The sequence below is a fragment of the Lissotriton vulgaris genome, chromosome 10 (assembly GCF_964263255.1).
Source record: "Lissotriton vulgaris chromosome 10, aLisVul1.2, whole genome shotgun sequence".
In the NCBI taxonomy this organism is placed as follows: domain Eukaryota; kingdom Metazoa; phylum Chordata; class Amphibia; order Caudata; family Salamandridae; genus Lissotriton; species Lissotriton vulgaris.
The window spans coordinates 1,006,730,818-1,006,752,080 of NC_141698.1; the positions used below are offsets into that span (position 1 = coordinate 1,006,730,818).

The following is a 21,263-nucleotide window of genomic DNA, read 5'->3' on the forward strand; positions in this document are numbered from 1 at the left end:
TTCTGGAATGCAAGTGAAAAAGAAATAAACCTAAAACGTTAATGACAAACATATACAACTTTGAAGGTGGTTTAAAAATCAAAAGACAGGTTAATTCACAAAAGGAGTAAATTGATATGGCACAGACTTATTGCAACATGAATATCAAGATAGTAAGAACATATAGGTAAGTGTAGATTACTATTGCCTATTCCACATTTACAGATGTGGAGTAAAGTATAGAAAATCTATTCGTGACAATACAAGCATACCTTCATGATATTTTTGCTGTCAATATTCTTGTTACAATATTTTTGTACCATGATATGTAGGGCTACATTTTCTGATAGTAAACTGCAGAAAAGTACAACAGGTAGGTGTGTGCCTTTACACACACGAAGTGGAATAGCTGTGGATAACGATAGAGAATGTATGTGCTACATTAACTGAACTTTTTGCATATGTAAGTAAAAAAGAAGGTAGTTTTGTGAAAGAGGTCCATGCTGATTCAAAACCCATTTTTCATTGATTGATTTTGAACAGAATATTTCCCCAGGAACCTCAGAATGTGTATGGGATAGTAAGCTACCAAATGATAAGATAGCATTTGGCCCACGTGGCTCAAGGTACAAACAAGCATGCAAAATCCCATTTTGTGTTTGTGTAATAGAAATGTGTGGTGCAAACTCCTGATTAACATACTTGCTTTGAGTGACATTTTTCCAACTTTGTATAAAGAAAGATCCAAAAGAGTATGAATACATCCAAAATGGGCCAGCCGATCGAGTATACATGAAAAACATTGAGCTTGGACCAAAAGTTATATATAGGTACATTAAATCGCATTGAGAGGACTGGTGTCTACAGGCTGCCTTGAGCGACACATCCCTTGTGTGAATGCATACTGTTGTGAATATAGGATTCAAGGCATCATACCACTGAACATGTGGTATGTAATTGAATTACCTTTCTGAAACAAGAGACATGAACTTAAAGCCCAGTTGTACCCTTCAAATTTAGTAGTTTGATATTTGAAGGATCTGAAATTCTTCATATACAAAATTATCTTCAAGCTCAAACTTGTAGTGGAATTGTACCTGTCTTGATACAACATGCTTGTTATCTGCACATTTTTAATCCATGATACTCAGTCTAGTCTAGTTGCTTCTGGAAATGCACTACTGTTGATTTGTAGGGAAAATCATCACTGTTCCTTTTAGGATCTTCTTGTTATAGATGGCAATTTATTGGAGTCAATAAATGCAATTGTTAATCATCTAAAACATATAACTACTATTAAAAGCAAGCATTTCACAAAAGTAAAAACAACTTCCGCGTGGTGATCAGATGCACTTACTATATCCATCAGCGTTTGTTTGGGGACTCATAGCAGAAGGCACAGAAAAGTAAGCCAGATCTGCCACTGGGGGCCCAATTGATGAAAATTCCCAGTCAAGGACGGCCACAACACGTGCCTAAAACAGAAAGAAACAATAGGTTGACACTTGTAATGCACCACCGGATAAATGTTGTTTGGTCATCAACTGCTGTCAACGTAGATATGTAGAATAGAATTACAACATAGAAAGAGAGACGTCTTTCTGATGTGATAAGGAAACAAAATACATTCATTTAGGTTGGGTAGATGTCAAATCCTCTTACAGGTAAACTTTGAAAGGAATTGTAGCTTAGCAAGTACAATTGCATAGTGATTGGTTGAGTGACTAGAAAGTAAGAATCAAGCTTCAAGAATGGGGTTTAGTTTCTGTACAATGGGCCACATGTATCAACCAAATTTGTGAACACAAAAAAGGCTTTTTACATGTATCAAAACTTTTTTTGCGATTTGGGTAACCTGTTACCGAATCACAAAAGTGTTTGTGATTCGGTATTTGGAAGGAGCGTGTTTAGGGTGTCCCCTCCAAATAGCGAATCCTAATGGTATGTATGAATGTTTTGTGACCATGAATGCATTTTTACCACCTACTTCAAGTAGGTGGTAACCCATTCGCAAATGGGAAGGGGTCCCCAAGGACACCTTCCCCTTTGGAAATGGTTGTAAAAAGTTTTTTGAGAGAAGGCAGTGGTCCTATGGCCTGCTCCCTGCTCTCAAAAAATGAAAATAAAACTTTTCATTATTTTTTTTTTAAACACAACCTGTTTTCCTTTAAGGAAAATGAGCTGCCTTTAAAAAAAATGCTTTATTTAAAAGCAGTCACAGACATGGTGTTCTGCTCACCCCAGCAGGCAACTATCCCCGTGATTTTAGCGATTCCTAAGGGGTCGCAAATTTCGATCTAACTCATTATTATTATTGAAGTAGGTTGATTTGCGACCCCCTAGGAATTTGTATGTGAAACTCTTGTAGTTAAGATATTGGAAATTGCAATTACCTAATTGCAATTCTCAGAAAATCACAATTGGGTCATCGCAATTTCCAATTTTGATGCATCTGGCCGTATATTATTAATCTGACATATGCTGTTTTATTTTCTTGGAAATTATAGAAACCAAGGACCTCATGTATGAGTATTCCAATGTACTGATTTGCAATTTGTGGTTTCTTATTTGGAATGTATTATAATGGATTCGGAAAAAGTAGTTGCAGATTGCACACCATCTTCTACCAAAAGCATTGATATTTTGAGAACCAACCTATGTATTAATAGGTTGGTTCACAAAATACTGAATCCGAGTAGTGGGTGCGGGGTCAGGGGGTGTCATCGGAGTCCGGTGACACATCAGTGCTGGAGGGCACACAGCGCTTCTGATACAAAGAAAGGCGCTCTCGCTCGTGAAAGCGTGGTGGAGCACGAGAAGAGACGCGCGCGTTCACAGCGCGGGACGCGTCACAGCGTGTGTCTCCTAAAGCGCGCCACGTAGAAGCCCAGCAGGAGCAGGACGACCAGGAGGAGGGTCTGGAGTTCAAAGCGCTGCCCGAGGGATCCACCATCACAACCCACATGCGGGCCGGGTGGGCCATCATGGACATTGCCTCATGTACCCCGTGGACTGCGTGAAGGTGCAGCCGGTGAGTGGGGGGAGTGGGGGGTATGTGCGCGTGTGTGGGTGTAGCTGTGTGTGTGCATGTGTGTAGGTGTGCATGTGTATATGTGTGGCTATGTGTCTGTTAGCTGTGCGTGTGTATATGTGTGGCTGTGTGTGTGCGTGCGTGATCCATGGTGGCTGAAGAGCATGCCGAAATCGGAGCGTGTGTTCACGCGCGTGACCTGATCCGCTTCTGGCATGCTGCACGTGCACATCTCTTGCCCCGTCTTGGCTCCTTGTAAACAGAGCTGACGGCTATAGGTCTCGCGGCGAGAACTCGCTTCGCGCACTTTCGCCAGGGCGAGACCTAAAAAGCAGTCTTTTTTTTTAAAGTTCAGCCCATTTTTCAACAAGGTACACAGGATGTGTTTAACAAAATGTAAGATTTTACTATCATTTTTTTAGTAGCGGACAATGGTCCCAGGGAAAACTGCCTGCTCCTAAAATGTGTTCATGCACATTCACAAAGGGGAAGGGGTCCAGTGGGGACCCCTTCTCGTCCACAAATAGATACCACCTAATTTGACTTGGTAAAATATTAGTCACAACACATGATAGCTTAAGGAATCGCCATTTGGAAGAGATGCCATTTTCACACTGCTTTCAAATACTGATTTGGTATTTACTTGCTAACTCAAATTAGCATGGGGTGTTACCGAATCTCAATTTGGGTTTTGTATATTTCAAAATTCCAATTTGAGGTCGCAAAGACTCCGATTTGACCCTTGTGGCCATAAACCTCCTTTGCACACGAGGTCCCAATCTTTGTATTCACTGCAACCATTTTGCAGACAGCCATGTGTTGAGCTAAATTATGGTATACAAATGGACATCAATGGAGGTTTGAGACCCATGTAAAAAGCAATGGATCTCAAAGCTCTGTTATGTTATGTTATGTTAAATAGGTCTTCTATAGCGCACGGCTACTCCAAAGGAGTGTCCCAGCGCTTTGTATTCCATGACCTAGAAGGGAAACAAACAAACATAACAACATAGAATAGGAGGATGGCTCAGAATTCAAAAACAGAGCAGGAAATCCCTAGCCGGCAAAGAGCCATGTCTTTAGGCCCTTCCTGAACGCGAGGAGATTAGATGTAGAGCGTAAAGTCAAAGGTAGGGAGTTCCACAGCTGCGGGGCTAGCAGCCTGAACGAACGTCCTCCTATACGGGCTTTTTTTATACGGGGCACCACAGCCAGAAAGAGGGACTCCGATCTCAAGGATCGTGCCGGATGGTAAAAGGCCAGCCTCCTTTGCAGATATTGAGCTCCCGAAGCATGCAAAGCCTTATGGGCCAATGTCATGGCCTTGAAAACTATCCGCTTTCGGATAGGTAGCCAATGTAGCGATTGTAATAGGCTAGAGGCACTGGCCCTCCTGTGGAGGCCGAAAATGGCTCGTGCAGCCGCGTTCTGGGCCACCTGCAGGCGTTGTAAAAGGTACTCCGGCAGGCCAAGATATAGGATGTTCGAATAATCCAGTCTAGATACGATTAAGGCCTGGACCGTCGTCCTCCTATGTTCCTCAGAGAGTAAAGGGAAGAACTTCCGGAGCATCCTGAGGATGCCGAAACATGTTCCTGTAAGAGCCAGAACCTGGGATTTAAGCGTCAGCCCATTGTCGATTTTAATTCCCAAGTTCTTGGCTGACTGAGACGAATGAGCTGGGGGGAACATGTCAGCGGGCCACCACCCATGCTCTCTTACATCCATTTTATGAAACAAATTGTCCTCAAGGGGGAAATGGAAACAAACAGCTAAATTAAATATGGAAGCCAAGCAAAGTCGAAACAATGCATGAAGTTTTTGTTTTATTCCCCAACAATAGCCACAAAAACCAAATTGACAAATGAAATCAACATTTAGCTTTATCAGGGGGCCACCTAATTGAGTTATCTTATGTATATTTGTAAAGCAAACTATCAGTCACCAAAATATCCTGGCGCTGAGCAGGCGTGTGTGCTTAGCCCTGCTTAAAGTAGGTTCAGTGATTCTGGGGAAAAACACATTTGATGGAACTACTGGTTCTGGTGAAGCTGTCTCCAACTTAATTCCCAAAATATTAAATCAGTCCTGGTGCTTGTCATTTATATTTTGAAAAAGACAAACTGCCATCTGGTTTTTTTAGGCTCCCTTTCACCTCCCTGGCTACCATCATTCCAGGCTCTCTTTCTCCTGGTTTTCTTTATATCAAGTCTTTGACACTAGTATAGTACCAAGGTCAGTTCCCTCACTTTCCCTCAAAACTGTGCTTTTATCTGTACCTCTGTCCTGTACTTCTACCTGTTGACTAGTACGGTTACCCCTATTACCCTTGTGCCAATTCCAATGCCTATTCTGAAGTACCTACACCCCTATTTGTACCCTAGTATTCCTACCCCTAGGTATGCAGAGGTACGTTTATTCTAAGTTATCCATTTGCATATCTATATTGACATATACCCTATGACCGCTATTCCTCACAATGACAAAACACCTGTGCCCCTTGTCTATACCCGTCGTATCACTGACCCTACCCATAACTTGGTATATTCTCATCTACATATATTCTAATCCCTCTATACATACATATGCCCCATGCCTGTACCCTGCCTAAACCTAGTACCTCTATGTTACCATAGGACCCATACCATAATAGCTGTACACCTACCAATATCATTTTGGAATTACCCTTACTTCTACCTCAGTATCTCTATCCCTACATATACTCCCATACCTGTTCCACCAGTTACACCCTAGAACCTCTTCCCCTCCCTACACCCAATCACCTCATGCTCACATTTGCCATCTATCACCTGGTAATTTGCAGGGGGTGACCGGATTTGTCACCCATTAAGTGATAATCCCTCTGGGTGTGCGAATTAGTGTCTGTTGAGTAAGACCTGGGTCAGGCAATAGACAGTCATTGCAAGACACCACCACAGGACCATGCATTTGGAACCATGTCACTGCCCATGATTAGATTGATCCTAATTCCATTACTGTTTATTACCCTTTGACCAATGGGTGGGCATAGACAGACCAAGGATTGATTTGGTGACACTCCACTATGTTTTCCACCTCACTATGATTTGATGTCACAAAAGGCCTAAATACTGCGGGCCTTATTTACAAATGTTTGACGTCCTGCAGCGCACCAAGCCTTCCTGCTGCGCTTCCATGCGCCAAGCTGAAAGGGCAGGAATGTAAAATACAGCGCATTCCTGTCCTTTTCCCCTGCACTGGCACACAACAGCAGCCGTGCTACAGTGCAGCCACCCTTGCGTCATTTAGCAAGGGTGCCTGCGCTGAGGGGATGATTGTATTTGTCTAGGAAGGGACGTCTTCTTGCACAAAAACAATCATTAAAGGCAGTTTCATCTTTTTATGCGTGCTGCAGAATGCAGGATTCTTGATGAGGTTCTGTAATGGTGCTTACCCATCACAGAGATGTATAGTGCTTTGTTATCCATCAGGCAGATGCATACATCCTCCAAATTCAGGTGTCCCATTTTACTGTTCAATGTGAGCACAAGGGGAGCAGTTCCAGATACAGTAGCATCACACACACACACACACACTCACACACACACAGACATACATAAACCTCAGGCATACACACATGCCAGATGCACTTTGTGACCTATAAACCACTCATACAAACAAACTGACCCTCACTCATCCTTGTGCAAATGCCCGTCATATGGGATCCCTTGCGAATGTCTCTGCTAACTCATTCACCATCGGTCCCCTGATGTGGGAGCTGTGAAATCAGAGTGGGAAGGAGCAAGACATCTTAAATGGGGGAGGGGATGTGGGAGGTCACTGGCAGTTGCGCAGGCATATGTACCAACCAATGTATCGTCCAATCGTGCAATGTATTGTTGCGAGGGCGAGAGGAGGTGCCCAGGAGAGGATATAAGAGGGTAAAGGGCATGCATAGCTTGAATAGACTATTGAGAGATTACTATCTCTTCCAGATTTGTGTTACTATATGACTTGTAATGCACGACTAATGAACAACACAATGCTGCAGATGTGTACATTTCTGGTTATGTACTTAAAATTTCAATAAAAAGATTTTTTTTTAAATACCCATCAATCCACAGACATTTTCCTTTCAAATACATTATCCATCCATCTACTTAACCATCTGCCCACACAAATTCATCATACATCACAACATATATTCACGAGCCATCCAGACTCCCACTCACCCAAGCGTCAATAAGCTCACACCACCATCCACTACACCATCCATTTACTCATATATCAATACAGTCATTCACCTCTCAACCCATAACATACCAGGACATGACATGACATATGTATTTGTAAGTACACCTTCATCTCGAGGTATCTTGGTGATGAAATAACAGATGTTTATACTCAACCATCCATAGTTGACCATTTCACTTGTTCAACCATCCAGGTACTTACAAATCCACACACTTGGCTCATGCGTACGCATCAAATAGTCACATGTGTTTACACTGCTGCTGCAGTCTGTGCTGTACCTGTTATTTGAGAGAGGAGGTTTCACAGATACGTCCTGTGCTTTACCTGTTCTTTGACAGTAGGAAGCCTGTTCTGTTGCTGCAATGTCAAGGAGAGAAGTTTTTGCTGTTCCTGTGAAGGAGGGACATTTGTCCCTCTGCATGTGCTGCACCGGTACCAGGAACAGTGGCGGTGCGTCCATTGGGGGCGTTGGGGCGTTGCCTCACTAGCCATGGACGACCGCCCCTGCATTAAAAGTTCCTTTTTAAACAATTTTTGTGTAAAATAAATCCGAGCGCACAGCGCTACAGGGCCGGGGCGAGCCCAACAGAATCGGGCATTGCGTATGGAAGTGGGCCGTGGGGGGCGGGGCTGCGGCAGAGAGTGAGTGACAGCGCACACAGGCAGGCAGCTAGAGCGTAAGCAGCTGCAGCGGGGTCGGGGTGACTACGCATGTGACAGCCAGGAGTACTCATAATTGAGACTGGCCTGCGCATGCGTAGTACCTATTAAACATCGCCCCCCCCACCCCCCCACCCCTGTAGCACTGAGAGACAATGGCAGGGACCCGGGGCCCCGGTCTCAATATGGGCAGATTTTCTCCTGCTCGTAGTCCAATCCTGGCGCAGTGGCGCTGTTAAGGCTGCGCCAGGATTGGCTGAGTAGACAGCAGGGTCAGGATCATGGTGCCGTGCCTGGGTGTTTGCTGCTCTTTCAGTAATGGCCAATCACATATGGCTATATCAAGCCAAGTTGAGGTGATTGGCCATTTCTGAAAGCTGCAGTGACGTGACCGCGCGTGAGCACCAGTGCCAACTGAAAGTCGAAGGAAGGTTCTAGAAGTTGAACTAAATAATTAAGTCCAGACTAGTCAGACCACTGAGACCAGTACTGAGAGACCAGTCGATCCAAGCGCGTGACGGTGACTGACTCCTGAGTCCTGACTCGTCGTATCCGATCGTATGGCAAATTAATGTAAGTAACAACACGTTATTATTATTACAGTACTACTGTTGTATGTTAATGCAGTTTAGTCTTTTTTTACACCCTCTCTCCTGTCCGACCTGTCGCACTGCAGTGCAGGCCCATTTAGTATAGATAGTGCGGGCCTCAGCTCAGCCCATCTGAAAGGACACGCACACGAAGGAAACAATTGGCTAATAAACGAACATACCTCCCTGGGCATCAGTAATGAGTTCAAATGTGGGAGCAACGGGAATTAAGTAGAACATAAAGTTGGGCTTGTCCACCGGCACCACACAGTGACTAATATATAACTCAGTATTAAGACTTTTAGGCTGACCAGGATAACGCACACAATATTCACTGAAATACAGTGTATGTTAAAATCTAGGTAAAATACATATTGCGGATTCCCGGAAAACCTGATTGGGGTTAGTAGTTGGTGGGCCAAGTAAGCCAGCCCTACTTCGAGCGGTCTTCTCTGCGCCTCGTCGTCTGTCCAAACACCATTCTACTACTGTCAGGTTCTGGTATGAACCGGCATCTACACCTGTTGAACTGAAGTTTCGATGAGGGCTGGTCCTAAAGTTATAATCAATGCCATGTGGTCACACATTTATTCACACATTTTCTCCAAACTACTAGCACGACGCTACACAATACAATAGATAGACATGTTGGGCGATCGAACAAGAGATAATTCTGTCATTGGTTTTGTAATCCACAACCAGCTATCAGTGGCCGTCGCAGCACTTGTCCAATGAAATGTTGTGGGGCAGTCCAGACTGGAAGGGGCCTCTGGGGTGGGGTGTTTTGTTTCCATTGCAGCGGCACACTTGATAGCGCTTAATAGCCTATATCCGGGTCACACGTGTCATCTGCTGAATCCAGACTCCACTCTCAAGCATCACTGTGATGCCATGCAGAATGCCTCCTGTGTGTTCAGGCCAACCTCAGCAGCCTTATTTGCTCTTGGCCTGTGCCACTGCACAGGGCCTATGGTTGTTGATGCCACTAATGTAAAGCTATTGCACGTGCTTCATAATGAATGTTGTTTGTAGACTCCGCTTGTATGTTACTATTGAGCCAGCTCTGTATTTCACCGGAAAGACATGCCATTCATTTATTAATGGATACAGGTGTACAGTGTGTTATATTAACCGAGGTCTTCGTATGATGTCATTTGGGTGTATAGGTTTTTTTGTGTGTAGTTATCCACTTTCACTCGCAACTTACTTTAATTTAAGCACTTAATTGTTTTTTGGTTTTTGTTTGTTTTTAAATATGTTATGGATCTTTTGTTTTGGCCCAAAACATTTATTCCTGGCAAACTGGAGATATCCAATAATGAGCCGTCCTCAAAGTCATGCTGTTCTCATGGCATATCATCTGTTAGAATAGTCAAGTGCATAGTTCATCTCATGCAGTCTTACCTACAATCTCTGGGGCTCATTGGTTCTTGGGATGGGTTCTCTTTCAAATGGTCCTGTGCACTGTGTATGAGAGGTAAGCTTGCGAGACATCCTGTGCTTATTGTGTGAAAGGAGCTTGCACTACTATTGCCTTTCATGCACATGTTCTGTGTGGCAGTGAGGCTAATGCCAAAGCACTACCCATTTGTGCGTGAGAGGCAAGAAAGCACTGCTGGTGCCCAGGTGTTCTTGGTTCATTCTGCAAAGGAAGCTTGTCAGACTCGTGTGAGAGAGAAGCCTGCAGTGCTGATTCACAAGAGGTGCCTAATCTCTGAACATTGCTAAAGTTTGGGATACTCTTTTGATAACCTATACTTTTTTTTTTTTTTAAACAATTTTTTATTGAAGTTCTTTGGTTCTTAAAAATCTGAACAGTTATATACAGTGTCAAAATCAAGATCAAGGCATAGGTAAAGTAACATTACATGCAGAATACAAACAAAATAAAATAAATTAAAATAGAAATAAAAATATAGGGCTACTTTTTACCAAGCAAAAACAGATCCATAATTACTCAAAAAACGAATCCCAAGTCTTTTCAAATTTCCTCAGCCCTCCTATCCGTTTTGCATATAAAAATTCACTTCTTCTAACATTTCTTATCTTTTGCAACCATGCTTGGAACGACGGGACCTGAGTTGATCTTGAATTATGCAGTATTAACGACCTTGCTACAGCCATTACAATATATAACAATTTGACGGTTTGATCATCAATTTCCAGTTCGAGATCATACCCATAGAGCATCAACTTTTCATTGTATAAAATCTGAATCTTACAATCAGTTTGTAGAAACGTAAATAACTCATTCCAAAAGGGTACAATTTTAGGACAGTTAACTATGGTGTGAGACCAATTAGCAGGGGAAAAGTGCTGGCATCTAAAACAATTGGCAGATGTGTTAACGTACATTTTTGAGATAGTGGCTGGTGTATAATATAGCAGCCATTTATTAAAAAATAACATTCTTCTCCAATTAGCACCCCGTAGCACTTTAAAGTTTAACTCATTTAACGTTTTCCAAACATTTACAGAGAGAACATGATATTCTTGATCTTGCCATTTTTTAATAGCTTTCGGGGTGACATCTATCTCAATCTGAAGTGCTAAACAGCGTTTCCATTCCCCTGGTTTCTTGGACCTTATGACCACAAACAAATCTTCCCATAGCTGAATCTGTAAACTAAGATTTCCTGGGTCCAGCTGTTCCAGCATTTTATAAATCAGAATATAAGAACCTATTAGCAGATAATTCCCCTGAATTAATAGTTGCATCTCGCACGGCTTTATCCAGACTCCATCCCTTATAAAATCTGATAAATTGTTAAAACCTCGATGATTCCATTGCATAACAATATCTGAACTTATTTTAGTCTCTGTGTATTTGAAGACATATTTCAGAGGAGTTTTAGAGTTGAAGCGTGGAAGGGAATATCTTTTAAGGATAGCATCCCGTCGTTTAAAAAACCAATTCATGATCTTATATCGTACTAATTTTGGAGATTTCGGAATTTGCAAAAAGAAGGGAGTCTGGGTATCATGACAAATAAGGTCAAAGAAGAAATTAATAAATAAACTAGGTCTTTGCGCTCCAATCTTAAAGCGCTCTAGATATTGTGCAAAATATGCACTATAATAATCTTTAATATTCGGTAGAGATAGCCCACCTTGTTTTGTATCTGTATAGAGAGTACTTAATGCTAGTCTAGCTGTTTTTTTTGCCCAGATGAAACCAGAAAATAAAGATTCTACCTTTGAAAAGAAGGCTGCAGGAAGAAAACATGGAATAGTTGCAAACAAAAAATTAAACAGTGGAAGCACGGACATCTTAATCAGGGCCACCCGGCCCAAGATTGATAATGGCAGAGGACTCCACCTAGTAAACATTAAATGTATTTTCCGCAGAAGAGGTTCAAAATTAAGTATATATAAATCTGCGACCGAAGCCGAAAAGAAAATCCCTAAATATCTTTTTGGCCTTGGATTGATACATCCGACTAACTCTGGATGAACATTAAGATCCTTCCCTCCACACACTAAAATTTCGGTTTTTCTTTTATTAATCCTATAGCCACCTAAGGTTTCGAATTCCTCAAAACGCTTTAAGGCGCAGACCTGAGATTTGATATCTGGTCTGATTAGCAGCATGATATCGTCTGCGTACATTTTAATTTTGGCCATAGTAGGAACAGGGGGGACTATATCTACAGAATTACGAATTGCTATGGCTAAAGGCTCAATAAAAAAAGAAAAAAGAGTGGGGGATAAAGGACAGCCTTGTCGAGTCCCTCGCAGAACTAAGACTGTGCCTACTAAGGCCGAATTGATAATTATCTTAGCTTTAGCACCCGTGTACAAATTTTGAATTAAATTAATACTCTGTGAAGGAATTCCAAATTGTGTCAAAATAACAAAAAGTGTGTTCCAAACCACCAAATCAAAAGCCTTTTCTGCATCAAGCAATAAAATTAAAGCAGGGATCTTCTTCATCTCAAAATAATCTAAGGCTTCTACTAAAAAATGAGTGTTCGTTGCAAGTTGGCGGCTTGCGATGAATCCATTCTGATCTGGATGTATAAGATCCGCAGCAGCCATGGAATTAAATCGCAAGGAAAGCAGTTTCGTTGTAATCCTATAATCAGTATTGAGTAAGGTAATGGGCCTATATGAATTGGGGTCTTTACGGTCTTTGCCTTTTTTAGGAAAGCTAACCACCGAGCCTTCCGTAAACGAGTTAGGAACTTGGACCCCCTGTAACATAGAATTTAACAACTGAAGTAGTAAGTCCGAAAGGGAGTCATAGAAAACCTTAAAAAATTCGGCTGGCAGGCCATCCGGCCCACAAGCCTTGCCCATTGGTAAGTTTTTAACTACTAGTTCCAACTCAACGTTAATGAAAGGGGCTGACATTCCTTCCTGATCCTCTTGTGCAAGAGATGGTATTTCGTATTTATTTAGAAAGGTCCTAAGTTTAACTGCATCTATATCTTGGTGTTGAGTATATATCTTTTGATAATGTGACAACATTATATTACCTATTGCAGCAGTTTGTGAGGTCTCTGTGTGTGTAATCGGGCATTTTAACAGATGAATCTTATTCGCAGCCGCTTGTTCTTTAGCCTGCCAAGCCAAAAGTTTACCCGTGAAATTACTTTCCTCATATATCTTCTGAGATTGTTTTAGAAATTGTTCCTCACTCTGTTTATAAAAGTTTGTACTGAGTTCACGTTTTGCTTCATTTAACTTGTTTTTCACTGCATTTGAGAGATCAGATTGACGTAATAGTGTTAAGGTAGCGATTCTATGATACAGTTGATCTCTTGCTTGCTTGACAGCTCGCCATTCTGAAGCATCCTTACTAATTATAATGCCGCGAATAAAAGCTTTCAGTGAATCCCACACAATATGCAGAGGGGCAGTATCTAGGTTACGTGTAATAAAGTCTGAGATCTCCACTTTTAATGTTTTAATCCACTGCTCATCCTGTAAATATGTCTTATTAAATATCCATCTTTTAGGAGTTTTTTCAACTTCTCCAGCCCCAAATTCAGTCACTAACATAGCATGATCTGAGAACCCATTGTGCATCAACTTTTGATAGGAAAACTCTAATTCCGTGGATGCTAAAAAGAAATCAATTCGAGATGAGGATTTATGTCTCCCTGACCAAAAGGTGAACTCTTTTTTTTGAGGATTATCTAAGCGCCAAGGGTCACAGAGATCTAGTGTAACTATCTTTTGGCTTATAGATCTTCGTGATTTAGGTTTAAGTTGTTTTTTAGTGTGCACAGTTGAATCCAATTTTACCTTTCATCAGAATATTGAAGTCTCCTCCAATCACAATATCCCCCCTAATCATGTAAAGTGATTGAAATAAGTCATCATACTTCTGACTCGAGTCATCCACTGGGGCATAAAAAGAAACAAAAGTAATGGGCTTACATCTGCCACTCACCACGCATGTCACCCAACACCATCGTCCCTCCCTATCTTCTTCAGTTTGAAGAATCTCAGTATCCATATTACGATTTAGAAAAATGGCCACCCCTCGAAGAGATTCTGAAGCACATGAAAACCCTCGATACAATGCCCAAGTTTTGAACATGGAAAAATTCTCGATTTTTGTATCAGGAATATGGGTTTCTTGCAACATAACAATAGATGGATTCTCCGTTCTAATCCAGGACTCAATAGCACGCATTTTTTTGTTATTATTCAGTCCGTTAACATTAAACGAAATTATCTTTAAACCTCTACTAGTCATTGTAAAGAAAGTACTTCATACTTTTTAGCATAAATAATTCCTTCATTATCACCCTTAAGCCACTCTTCCAAAAACTTCCGACCTCACCCAAAGAAACTTCAATATTTTCATTTTTTCTCCCCCCCTCACCCTTACCTTGTGGCCCTGCTCTCTCCCTGCCTCTTCTTCCCACGCTGGCCACCCGGTACTAACCCCTATCTTGGAGGTGCCTTGTAGTTGCACCTCTTACCCCGTGATATCCTTGTTCCTCCCTGCCCCTCCATCACCCCATACCATGTAAACACATAGGAGAACACACAATTTACGCTGAAAAGCTGATGTTTAAGCTTATATCATATTAACCCTGTGATATCTTATCCAAAGGTCCCCTTGCTTCATCCACCTCCGTGAACATATAGAATTTGCCCTTTACCAACACTTTAAGTTTAGATTGCTGTGCAATCATTGCTTGCGCGCCTTTATCTTTAAACAGCTGCAGTATCTTGACAAATTCTTTCCTACGTCTTGCAGCAGCGGCTGACATATCTGAGAAAATCCTACATTTAGTAGTGGGATTCACCACAAATTGTCTTTGCTTAAATGCCACAGAAAGAATAGTCTCTTTAACGCGCACATCAGCAAAGTTCACTAGAATAGTTCGGGGATACGTAGAGTTGAGGGGCTGATGAGTTGGAACTCTATGTGCACGAGTAATAGTCAAATCTCCTTTAAACTCGGGAATGACCTCATGAAGAAAGAATGAAGTAAGCCACTGTTTCATGTCAGACCCCTCAATATTCTCTGGAACCCCTACAATTCTCAGATTTGACCTTCTATTATAATTTTCCAAATCGTCGAGTTTGGATTCCAGAGCTTTAGAAATTTTTGATACACTTACGGTGACCTTCTTTACTTCTGCTAGATTCCCTTCTAGCCCCGTAATTCTGGTTTCTGCCTCTTGAAGACGAGCAGGAAATAAGGTCATTAAATCTTCCATTTTGTCTAACCGTTGATTAATCACTATGAGTTCCGCTTTCTGAGATTGCTTCATCTCTCTTACTTCACTTAAAATCAGATTAAGCATATCTTTTACTGATATCTGAAAGTCACCTGTGGCGTCCGATTCAATCTCAGAAGATTCTTGTACATTAGGAACATCCGCAGAGCACAAGTTTGGTTGAGCCGGGGCCAAGCTGGGTTGCGGGCTAGCTGCTGCCACATGTTCGGTAGAGATTAAAGAACCGATTGGGTCCATCATCAATTCTGCGTTTAGTGCTGCAGAGGTACTATTGGCAGATGCCACAGATTTCTTTTCAAATAAGGGAAACTGTTTAGTGATTTTCACAGTTTTTGGCTCTCCAAAGGTTTTTGTTTCTTTCAAATTTTGCAAGTCTTTCAGCTTGGGGTCCTTGATAGAAGATATCGCATCCTTCGGTTCTGGACCTACAGTCCCCGACTTGTCCACTGAATTACCCGAATCCATATCCGAGGTGGGTGCTTCCAGAACTAACATACCACCTGGCCTCTCAACACAGATCAGCGGGGCATGAATGGATATAATTTCCGGAGACTCCTCTTCCCCCTCACCAGAGTTCTCTGAGTTCTCCACAGAAGAGGGCCCTTTATCCCCTACCAGACCAGCAGATTTAACCGCATCCTCGCCGTCTTTAATTTGTTGGCGGCGCGCTCTCACTTTGGCACGGGCTGTTAGCTGTTTCCCCATTTCAATTTGCCAAGGGCTCAAGCAGCTCTACAAGTCTGTACTCCAAGTTAATCCTATCCACACTGCGGTCGAAGCTTTAGCTTATGCCCAATTGCGATGGTGGGGTATCCTCTGCTGAGGTCAGGGAGTCAGGGGTCATGGATTTTTATACGCTTTAACTTACTTTACCCTATAGAGAGTAGTTGACCAGTCTATCAAGCCTGCGAATAGGTTGCCTGCACAACGAGTAAACAATCAGCCTTAAGCCTTAAGGCAGCAACAACACCACAGCTCAGTAGTTCTGTTAATTGCCTACATTTGCATGAAATTCCAGAAGTGGCCTCCACTGACCTGCTTATCCGCCCGTATCATTAGGGTCTGAATCCGATCAATCCAAACGTTTTTCAAATACTTTATCCAACAAATGCCTAAAAGCGTAGCATTTCACCAGTGTCCCAGAGTCCAAATTGCGTTTAGCAGCAATTACCGCCGTCAGTAATCCAGGACGCTGCAACAATGTTGCCGCCGTCAGCCGTCAGCCGCCATCAGCCGCCATCAGCCTCATGGAAGGGGGGAGGAGTCTCGGGACGGAACAGGACGTCCGAGCACTACGTGAGTGCGTGGAGCTCCAGCGTAGCGGCCCTTGATAACCTATACTTGATTAGCCTTGGTGCCCTTGATGCCCTTGGGGTTAAGTCTGCGCATTACAAGTCATCCTTCATTCATTCATTAGCCCGGCTAAAAGCTTCACCTAGTAACATGTTTTTTGCCTCAAATGTGAAAATCTGTCCACTCGCTTGAGCAGTTGTTTATTGGCAACCTGGCAGCTCTAAGCCCCCGTGGCTGTTATCCAGGTGTTCAATTCCTGGTTAGTGTGTCTTGTCAAATAGACGTAGTAGCGGACCACCACTTACCAAGTTTCCCGTCCAGGGATTTCATTTAATTAAGTCCAACGTGGGAATCCGAGCCACTTAACTTGTGAATTAGTGTGCCAAATTACAATGGGCTGTTGAAAGCCAGTAGTGTTCTTTAACCCCATATAGATAAGACACTGGCGATGCAGGGATGGGTGAATTGTATATGGGACTGGGAGGGGGATATCCAAGTATAACACTGTCAATTTTTCATTAAGGTGAATAGAAAGTTGTGTTGATGTCGCGTGCTAAATCCACCGTGTTTACTCTATTCCGGTAGAAACGAGTCCCTCTGCCGGACACAACATGCAATTGTTCTGAAGCATCTAATGTTGGGTGCATACATCCCAAATAAGAACATCTTTTTGTAAGGCGACGCTCCTGGCTTACTCACACCCATCCATTCACAAACACACACGTGCACGCTTACTCACACCCATCCATTCACAAACACTCACGTGCACGCATGCTCAATCACACCCTTTCATAAATACATATCAGCACACACACTGCCACCCACCCATTCACAAGCACATACATGAACACACTTGCACTTACACATACACAGCACACGCCTGGAAATGCACATCCATTCAGACATACACACATGACCCAAACATTCAATAAGGCACTAACCAGGGCATGATGACAGGACCAACTGGTGGTGGGAGGCAACAGCACGTCAGCCCATCGGGAGCTCAAAGCTTCAAGAGGGAAGGCAGGAAACAGAAGATCCCACTGCTTACCAACCATCATTGGATAACCTTCTCAAGGGTTAGCCATTGAGAGGAGGACCTTCATTAACTCGTCACCATGTTGGGTGGGACCAGTGAGACATGCTCATCTCACCACCCTCTGGGATGAATTGGAGAAGGGTGATGTAAAGCACCACTGATAAACTGTCAGCCCTTGGCACTTGGAAGCTTAGGACAGACACGTCCTAGGCTGAATCTATCAGTGATGCTTCTCCTCGTCATGAGATGAGGATTATCAAAGGGCTTTGCTGGTCTGATGATGTCACTGTCCTCATGGTTGTATATGATTTGATATGCTCAAGTAAACAAGATGCATAGAGCTTTGCCTCTACGTCTATTAGTACTATGAGCCTATAGATTGTTGGCATTGTCGGAAATCCGCTTTTAAAAATTGTTTGCAAAATGCTACCTTTCCATGATTCTGGGATGCGATTCATGTGATATAGCTCATTAAAGAATTGTGTGAAATATGGGCCCAGTAGATTATGTTTAGTTTAAACAGAGTGTTGGGGATTCCATTTGAGCCTGCTGCGCCTTCTAATTTTAATTTATTTATGATTTTTGTCAACTGTTTTATATCCACCACTGGCAACAGATTTTTCTTACAGTGAGTTGTGTTAACGTTATCCCTTTTGTCTTCATCGCGACCTGTCTGTCTTACTAAAGCTAGACCTGTGCTGCTCACTTTGGATTCTCCATCTACCCTGTCCCACTTCTCTTTCGTCTCTGGTTCTGCATACATTTAGCGAACATGTGTTTCCCATGTGGCTGCTTTAATCCCTGCTTTTTGTTGTCTGGTCTGCCCGAATGACAATCCATTTATTAACTGTCAACATTTTTGGCTGTTCGGTTGTTTGCTTGATATGAGAAGTGTGTCCCACAAGTCCGCTTGGTGTCTTGTTTTTACTTTCATACAGTTTTTGTTACATTGAGTTCTTCGTTTAAGTAGTCTGCTCTTCTATGGTCTTATCCCTTGTTTTAGCTGCTTTATGATATGCAGTGGGACGAGATTGTACTGGTCAGCAGTGCACATTCACGTTGGCACAAAGTGTGAGAAGCTAACACTGGTCAGCATTACAAGAAGCTAGCTTTAGTTGGACATATGAGTAGCAGGCACTTGTGAGTAGTGTGGAAGCCACCACTAATAGACAGTGTGAGAAACAGCCACAGATGAGCAGTGTGAGAAAAATCCACCGATGGGCCGAATAAGCAGCAGGGAATTTTAGGCACATTGCATAGGTAAGAGTGTTTACTGGTGGGAAATGTGAGTAGTTGGCAGTTTACAAAAATAACACTGGTGAGCAAAGTGAGGAGCAAACGTTAGACAGCAATTTAAGTTTAGGGCACTCATGAACAGGTGCCAAACAGGTGTTAGCATAAGGGGTGCAATTTCTCTCTCTTTGCAATGTTTTCGCCCACCGTCTAAAGCATTTGAATTTTCCAGCACTCTTACCTGTGGCTTGTAGATAGATTTGGGCAGCCGCTATTCGAATTTGTCAGCCAGTATTTTCATTGGCATAGCCTACAGGTCGCGCCTTTGGGACCTTATACATGTTTAGCCATGCAACACTTGTTGCACCAAGGATATTGTTAATGTTTTTCCTAGAGAGAGATCAGAGTTTTGTGTAATGAAAGTTTTGACTCATGGAAAGGTAGCGGATACAGTTAATGCGCCTACTGCAAAGAACATGTACCTGATGCAGATCACAAAATGCTGTAAATAGGTCAGTGAGTCACTGCATTTCTCAGTTAAATCATTTTGTCACTTGCAGTTCATAAGTAAAAATCCTAACATACAACAGTGAACTATTGAAAACTGCAAGGTTAAAATTGTACTGTTATGTCCCCCCCCCCCACCCTCTTTGTTTGATTACCCTAATGTCTCAAAAATATTTTTTTATATTTTTATTTCCAGCACCTGGTAAAGCCTGACAACCTGAACCTTTACCTAACTTTTTGGGCAATTTTTGGAGAAAGAACAAGAGGCCCAACCTCCTTGCTGCTCTTTCATCCCGGCTACGACCCAGCAAACAACTGTGTTCAAGGTAAGGAAACTGATGATACTTTTTTGTAGCTTGGAGATAGGGCTATGTTTGTGGTCACTCACTCTACATGGTGGTTGGGGTGGGTGCACATTCTGAACATTGTACCCTGACTGGATGGAATTTAGTAATACTGAGCCTGCCCTTAGCCCTGTGCTTTGGGCAATAACGGTTGTTAAAGGCACTATCTATCCTTGCCTTGTTAAAGGCCCTCAAACTGTGTCTGTTTCAGTGCCACTATGACACACAGAGGAAGCAGGCAGTCAGGCTGTATTTTTTCCCTATCCTGTTGTCCAAAGGGTAGCATTATGTAGGAGAGTAGGGTCTGCTTTCCTATGGTCACCCCATTTCTTTGCTTTTTGCTTTACTGGTTTATGACTTAGAAAGGCTGTGGGCCTGCTAATCAGACCCACAGCACAGCTGTTCTCTCTCTAAATTCACACAATGTACTTTAGGTGCATTACCAATTGGGTATTGGGTCACTCTTGTGAGTCCCTGTATAGTGTACCATAGGTACCTAGGGCATAGGTGCACCCAAGGCCTACCAGGGGCTGGAGCATGTATTATGCCACCCCTGGCTGGCCATTCAAATGAGCTGTTGGAGCTATATCACTTGCTGTCATGCACAAGATATATGTATTTTTACTGAAAATTGATATTATTGCACCAAATCTTATACGTTGTACTTTGACTATTGACAGGCTTCTTTCATATTGGTACGGACAGCATCGGCAAGATGAATACGGTACAACTGTTAATTACACGGTCATTCCATGCACGCCCACTAGAAGATAAACTACAGATAAAGAGGTTAGGACCTCATCGGCCTGACCTTCAACTCCAACAAGGTACCAAGGACAGAGGAAAATGTTACAATCGTACATTCTCAAACACCTGGTACACAAAAGCTGATTGGCTTACAGGGTGCCCTTCAAAAAACAGACTGTTCTGCTTCCCCTGCTTGCTGTTTAATGGTGACTTTCCTTGGACAAAAGAAGGCGTGTTAGACTTGAAGCATCTGTCTGAAAAAATAAAGAAGCACGCACACACAAAAAAGCATATGGAAAACGTGACGAGACTGGGAATGTGAGGAGACGCACCGATTGAGCAGCACATCAGCGATGCATATCGACAAACAATACAGAAACACAATCAAACAGTTGATAGAAATAGACACATACTATCAAAAATAATTGATTGCATTCGTTTCTGTGGTGCTTTCGAACTGGCATTGCGAGGCCATGATGAATCGGAAGGGTCCACAAATCCTGGAATATTCATGGGTCTTGTAGATTTAGTAGCAAGCATAGACAAGGAAATGGAATCACATTTAGCAAGTGCTACAGTCTTTAAGGGCACCTCTAAAACGATACAAAATGAACTCCTGGAGTGTATGCTAGAAATTTTGAGAAGCCATGTTGTCCAAGAGTTGCAAAACACAGACTTTGTGGCTATTCAGGCTGATGACACCACTGATGTGGCCACACAAACGCAGTCCGTATTAGTCTTTCAGTACCTGGACAATGGCTATAATGTTGTGGAGCGGTTCTATGGTTTCACTCATTTAAAACACTCCACTGCAGAAAGCATTACTGCTGCTATACTGCTTCAACTCAACTTTATTTTTCCAGAGGTGCATCAAAGAAAAAAACTTATTGCACAAAGCTATGA

The 21,263-nt window shown here is 42.5% G+C and overlaps 1 protein-coding gene across 1 annotated transcript in view; it reads right to left on the minus strand.

Moving 5' to 3' along the window:
• Positions 1–1,322: 1,322 nt before the first annotated feature.
• The window catches only part of LOC147689149 (acyl-CoA dehydrogenase family member 11-like), a 379,803-nt gene continuing 359,862 nt past the window's right edge, over positions 1,323–21,263 (minus strand). Inside the window, exon 5 of the mRNA XM_086939873.1 lies at positions 1,323–1,454. Coding sequence (XP_086795999.1) covers positions 1,323–1,454 — 132 coding nt within the window. The remainder of the gene's footprint in view (positions 1,455–21,263) is intronic.